Raw genomic sequence first — 6,889 nt, 5'->3', positions numbered from 1 at the left:
AGCGCGGCGGCGGGCCCGGCTGAGCTCTCTTTGCGCCTTCAGGAGGAAAAGTCGTGAAGTCTCGCTACCTGCAGTACGATAAGAAGGACGCCAAGAAAGATGCTAGGAGGCATTTGGATTCCTTACTGGTGAGCTCAGGCGCCGTTCAGCAAAGGGTGGCTTTGCTGGTGATGAGGGTGGCTCGGACCTGTGGCAGTGAGAGTGCTGGGTTATGAGGAGATGCAGGCTCTGATGGGAGTTTGGGACAGCACTGAGGTGGCTTGTAAAGCACTAAGACGCCCTGGGATTATAGTTGTTTAGTGTCAGCATTCAAATTGGAGGTAAGATATAGTACTGTTCAGTCTTATCTGTTTCTTGATTGTCAGGATGCTTCAGCAAATTCCTTTGCAAAGTCCACTTCTAAACTGTCATCTGCAACTAAACCAAGATCAATTTCTCCTCAGAAACGTAGAACTCCTGCTGGTGAGTTTTACCAGAATTTAAAAGCTGTTATTTTGTGAATTTGTATTTCTAACCTGTAGGAACTGTTACCAACTCTAAAATGTTGTTAAGAGATCATATTTTGTATTAATTGCATTGCTGCCAATTACCTGCACACGAAGGGAAGTAAAAAATTTGATGTAGGATTAAGAGGTGTAAACTCAAGTGCGTTGAACTCTTGTCTGGATCTGGAATTGCATAATTCGATTGTCTAAAATAAGCCCCTCTCATGCCTTCTGCCCATGGCTTTAATCTACTCTTTTGCTATGCTCTCACTATTGCTCTTTTTTTTCAATTTAATTTTTTTTTTCATTTAATATTTTTAATAAACCCAGTGTTAAGGACTGAAAAATTTCTGTCTGCAAAACGGTCGATTTTTATTTCTTTGAATTGCAAAAAAACTTTCTGGTGAGACCTTGACTTGAAAATCCTGAAGAAATAATATTATTCCCTTTTAACATCTGAGTGTTGTTGTCCTGTGTTTAAGACAATAACAGTCTGAACTAACTTATCTCCGTGTAAGTTAGGGAGTGTGCTAATGATGCGTATAAAGTACATGTGTAAAAATTTGTGTAAGATTGCCACATGTTAGAGAAAGAATATAGAACTGTGAACTTGTGCAGAACCTGTTCTAATTCTTTTAGTTTGATAACAGCTTCTTTCTACAGGTGTTGCCCCCAGCTCATTAAGTAAAGGTAGTTTTGAGAAATGTTACTTGCAGTCCACTTTATTAGATGAGGATAAAACTGATCTACCAGACATTGATCTTTCAGCTGTTAATGGTAAGCTTCCACTTATGCTCAGTTCCTTGTTTTATTATTTTTGATGTATGTGCTGTAACTTGTGATAAGTAACCCTTGTTTTCTTCTGAATTCACAAAAAGATTTTGTTAAATAAGACTAATGTTATTTCAAGTGTCTTTTAAGCAGAGGTATTAAGACCTTCAGGATTTAAATTAACCTCTCAATTTTTAGTATCTTTGGTGTGTTCTTTTTGTTTACAATCAAATATCACAGAACAAAGTGCTCTCAAGTATTTGTTCCTGTGATAGATGGGTGTTAGATTATCAGCCCTTCTGAAAATTGTATCACATCTGTCTGTAACTGTCAATTAAAGCTAAATGCTCCTGTGCTCCACATCTTCTCATGACTATCATCAGAGCCAGAAATAGAGCACAAGTCGTCTTTACTGCTACACATAATAATTTTGAAATTAGGATATGTTGTTGTGGTTTAAACCCAGCCGGTAACTCGGAACCGGCTGTCCTCTCTCTGCTTCTTCCTGTCGTCTTGTGCCCCTCATCACTGGCTGAGCATGAGAGACTGAAAAGTCCTTGATCAGAGTAAGCATTACTTAGCAACAGCTAAACCATTGGTGTGTTACCAGCATTGTTCTCAGATTAAAGCTGAAACACAGCATTGCACCAGCTACTGGGAAGAAGAAAAATAACTGTTAACAGCTGAACCTAGGACATATGTTGACCCACTCTGTATACCTTGGTAGAAGAGAGTAGTAACTTTTCTGTTGTGATGCAGATAAAAGTGTGTGCAGGAAGTCTTCTGATTCAGAATCTGCTTACGAAGAAGATACAGTAACATGTGAAGACCCTGAAGCAGAGGTGAGTCACTGCTTTGATTTGTTAAGCACATTTATTTTGAAATACAGGAAATGAAGGTTTTTCTCTTTGACTTTAATTTTGATAACAACTGAGATGATCTAAAGTCAGAGGATAAGTCTCTTCTACTGATAGTGATGTTTGCTTTGTTTATCAGATGTCTCAATGCTGACTGAAGCTTTGCTTACGTTTCTTGTGGCAAAGAATCTGCTCCAATTGTAGCATCTTGTCAAGTGGATTCTTCTTGTATTCCTATCCATACTTTTTAATTATCATGTTATCTTTGAATATTTTCTGGTATTTTTGCACAGATCACTAATGTTAATTCAGTCTAATTTGAGGTGCCTTATTTAGGCATCTCATTCAACATAGCACTACCAGTGTTACCTGCTGAAAATGTTTTTAAAAGTGGTGGAATAAAGAGGTATATTTAATTAACATGTTGTTTAAAACCCCAAACTTTTTATACTGAACTGATGGTTGTTGATGATGATTCTGGGCACAAATTGGACTTTCAGTAATTTATTTGAATATGGGAAAAAGAATTGTTTAAATAACAAAATTGAGCTACTATAGTCTGTCCTTTTTTGAAGGAAGGTGATTCTGATGATGCAATAGAAGAGCTGGAATCTCAGACACTGCTTTTAACTTACCTAAGACTAAAGGTGAGAGTCAGTCAACTGTTTAGCGTTTCAGGTATAACTTGATATTGAGGAATTGTTTAATTTCTTGTCTGTGCTTTTTGATCCATAAAAGCTGCATTTTGAGACTTTCTCTGTTGATGGTTGTAAAACTGCATGACTTGCTTTGAAAACTCTTAGAGTGAATCCAGTGTCAGTTTGTTAAACTGGTGCTGGTTCCTCATGAAGCAGGGATACGCAGAAGTTTCGGGAACACCATGAATGGGAGTGTTTGGAGTTCAAGGCTGTAGCAGTGACTTTGTTCACTCAGTGCTGTACATGTACATTTCTCCTTTACGAAAACTATTTGCAGGGGTGGGGGAAGAAGATGGAGGGGTTAGTGTACTGTGCTCATTGCATGAAGTCTCCAGTTCATTATTTCAAGCTCTTTGAGCTGGTCCGAGGCTTACGTTTGTTTATTCAGAATGTGTTAATTACCTGGATATAGTATTAATTTAGCTGTGAATATTTTTTGGGTGTAATAGGCAGAAAAAAATCTTGCCAAGCTGGAGAAAGAAGCAGAAAAAAACTTGTTAATGTTGTGTGAAGAAAAGGAGAGAGAACAGAAGCAGCTCTTTGAGTTGAAGCGTGACATCCTACTCAAAGAAAGAGAGCAGAAACTTAACGATGCATTAGACAAACAGGTAGGCTTTATTGCAATTTATGCTTCTCCTGTATTTAAACAAGCTCATTCCTGAGGTGAGCTTTGCTTCTTTTATTCAGCAAAGGTTTCTCTGCTGCTTTGGCCTGCTGGGGTACAATTTTATGCATCTGAAACAGAATAAATACCTACTTCTGTTGTGGCGTGTAATGCTCTCTAGTAACCTAAGCAAATGCCTTTCTCCCTTTTTTGTTGTCCATTTTGGATAGGCAGGAAGGAGAAGTTAGAGTTGTGAGGCACGCTATAGGCAAGCACTGATTGTCAGAGCAGTCTGCAGTTGGTGCACAGGAGATGGGAGTATTATAAGCCCCATGAGCATCCTGCAGTTACGCAGTTATGGCTAGAGCTGAGGTTCTAGCCCTGAGATGAGAAGTGAACATCATCTTTATTTGTCTTATTTTTAGATGTTAGGCAGCAGTAGGCCTGGCCTGGTTGTAAGAAAACAAGTTTCTAATGAATAATTACATTTTTGTTAAGATTTAATTTTAAAAACTGAACCTGTGTTTGCTTTTAACAAATATGCATTGTAAAAATTAATAAGACTTTTGTCTTTTGGTGAATACACTGTTACCTACGATCAGAGTATAGAATACAAAGCTTTGCTTGCTCTGTTGCTAATACCTCTGAGCTAACAAAGAAACTGTTATTGACCTAGGCATTTTGAGGTGGTAGAGGAAAACGTGTGAAGCAGCCTGACAGGACTCTGTATTCAGCCAGGTCTGTAATAACAAAGTGGCTGCTTTTGAAGAAGTGTTGGTTCCTCACGTGTCTTTTTCAGATGGATTTACTTTCTTCCCTTGTTCCTGTTTGTGAAGAACTTCAAGAGAAATATAAAAGATTTGCAGTTTCCCTGGATGCCACTAGACATGAATTACCCATAAAGAATATTCACATAGAAGGAGATATGCAAACATACCTTGGTATGAAGTTTGATTCATCAAACTTCCTTTTAACTGTATTCATGGCTTTCCTTCTCCTTTCTTGTTCCTGATGAGTAAGAAAGTTGCTGAAGTACTGTGTTTCTTGTTCTCTGTTTGAGGGGTGGACTTGCACATGTTTCTTGCAGAACTAGTGCTTGAATGCATTGTGCGTTCTCTAGAATCAGAGAATGTTTGTTTAATAAATTAGTACTTGTGGTTTGTGTTGAAGTCTGGACAAAGAGTTACAGTTTTAAACTGCTGGCTGGTAAGAAAGGAGATTCTTGGCACCAACTTAACTATCGGTGTGTTACCAGCACTATTCCGAGACTAAAGCCAAAACACAGCACTGTGCCACCTGCTAGGAAGAAAGTGACCCCTACCCCAGATGAAACCAGAACATCAGGGAATTCTGTATGTTTAAAACTTATTCTTTCTCTTGCATTTGTCTTGTAAAAGTCTTTGACATACTCTAAATGAGAGCTTGATTAGCCATTTTAATTGCCTCTTGCTGGTCACAGTAGCTAAAAATAATTTGGCTTTCACAGTTTTCTCATGGTGTGTTTGTGAAAGCTGAACAAACAGTAGTTTTCCATCATCTAATTCACTTGTCTCTGTAGTTACTGCAGCTATTATGTAATCTTGTATTAACTGATGCCACTACTTGCATTTTTGACTAGTACCTTTAACATCTCCCATTGTAGAAGAACTGCAAAAGCAGTTGAAGATCACAGAGGAGCTTTTGACAGAACTTACACCGAGCTACTCAGAAGAAAGTGCAAAAGCATTTAGTGTACTGGAAGAGCTTAGAGAAGTGTCTCGGGAACTGGATGAAGAGCTTCAAAGGTATTTACAACAATGAATTGAAGACTCATTGGCAAAATATTCAGAGGAAAATCTATAAATCTCACCACTATAGATTAAGAGCATATATTGGGGGAGATTGAATTGAGGGGATAGTAGCACTAAGTTCAGTTCTGTTCGGTTCATAGCAGACGTCAATATTTCTTTCCCTGCCCTACCTATGTTCAGAGATGGTTGTGGTTTTTTGTTTTTAAGCGAACTGCTTTAGTGTGCCATTCTCTGACACTTTAGCTGAGAATTTTGGTGAACAAGAATAGCCCTGATAAAGCACAAGTATGTAGGAGAGTGGATAACTTGCAGGAGACAGAAGAGTGAACTCGAAGCTCTCTGTCTTAAATAATAACCATGCAAATATGTCGTCCATTAGGAGGTATGAGGAGCACAGAAAAGGCTGGGATTTTTTCCCCTCAGATACTGTGTCAACAAAGACAAAGTATTGCTGAGAGCATAAGGAAGAGATGAAGCATGATATATTTCCTTTACTTCCTTTGTTGCCCCAGAAGAGATTGCAGCTAAAATCTTTGCAGATTGATAGACCATAAAGCCACGCATCCCCCTCCTGCAAACTGCTCCTCCTCTCCTCCAAATTCTAGCCTTTGGGAAGAAAATTCATGGTTTACCTTTTTTCTTCTGATGGCTCCTTGGTAGAAGAATGATTCAAATGTCCAGGCTTTGGGCTTAAGCAGGAGTTGTTACCCTCCAGAGTAGCTGATTTAGCTTGCTTCATTTGTTCCAGGAGCTTCCCAAGAACGCTGAACCTGTTCTCTGAAGTTAGTAAAGAAGTTTCTCTGCATAACCAAAGAAAATGCGAAGAGAATCATGGACTAGATGTTATGAAGCGCTGGTACTTCAAATAAGTTTGTGTATTGTTTTACTAAGCGGGGGGTTACTAAGTCGGTGCCAGCAGATTTGTTACCTGTTTACTTCTTGTATGAGCGTATAACTTGTCCAAATTTTCAGTTATACTAGAATATGAAACCAGCAGCACTTGTGCTTACTGATAGGAAACAAGGAGTTTTGTTCTACATGCTGTCCCATGAGGAGGCAGCACATTCATTGATTTTGAACATGAATTTCTTTGACCCCTTTCTCATCCCTTACTGCCTTGACAGCACTGAAAGGTAAAGAATAAGAAACGTTGTTATTAGTGAGTGTAACTTATGAAAGTTCTTGGTTTACTTTCTTGTACTGGTTTCAGGGGCACTGATTTGCATCTTACAGGGCAACATATCAGAATCTAGATGTGGAATTGTGTTTGTGGTACTGTGCATCTGCTGATCTTGTTAGAAGGTTCTGTAGGGATGTACAGCGTGATAATTGGTCCCTCCATGAACAGCTTCTGGAGGAACACTTAATTTTCCCTTATTTCTGGATTTGCTGAGAGGAAAAGCTATGTGGGTAGTAAGTAATGAGGCTGATAGTTGAAAGGAACTCAAGTTACTTGTAACAAGTGAAAAGTTTTGGTAATCTGTGGCCAAATTATCTTGGAATTAAATTATTAAAATCATAAATGCTTTTGTATTAATCTGACTCCTCTTTAAGGAGTTTATTCTCTTTAATAATAAAGACTATTTTCCACTGCTGTATCAATAGCCTTCATGTTTGAGTATCTTAACTGATCTCCTACAGAAGCTTTTGTTTCTGTCTGGGCTTACACAGGGCTAATGCTACA

At 38.5% G+C, this 6,889-nt stretch overlaps 1 protein-coding gene across 1 annotated transcript; it reads left to right on the top strand.

The window, feature by feature from the left end:
• Positions 1-42: 42 nt before the first annotated feature.
• On the top strand, positions 43-6,074 carry HAUS8 (HAUS augmin-like complex, subunit 8; the record flags this gene model as incomplete). The annotated part of the gene is made up of 9 exons (XM_010015590.1): positions 43-101; positions 366-462; positions 1,149-1,262; positions 2,016-2,098; positions 2,689-2,760; positions 3,261-3,419; positions 4,215-4,356; positions 5,058-5,199; positions 5,954-6,074. Coding segments are annotated over 9 exons (989 nt in total), but the record flags the coding sequence as incomplete, so codon positions are not given.
• Between the last annotated feature and the right edge of the window lie 815 nt (positions 6,075-6,889).

The sequence above is a fragment of the Nestor notabilis genome, unplaced genomic scaffold, assembly GCF_000696875.1.
Source record: "Nestor notabilis isolate BGI_N333 unplaced genomic scaffold, ASM69687v1 scaffold18075, whole genome shotgun sequence".
NCBI classification, from domain to species: Eukaryota; Metazoa; Chordata; class Aves; order Psittaciformes; family Psittacidae; genus Nestor; species Nestor notabilis.
This window is presented reverse-complemented; position numbering and strand designations above follow the sequence as displayed.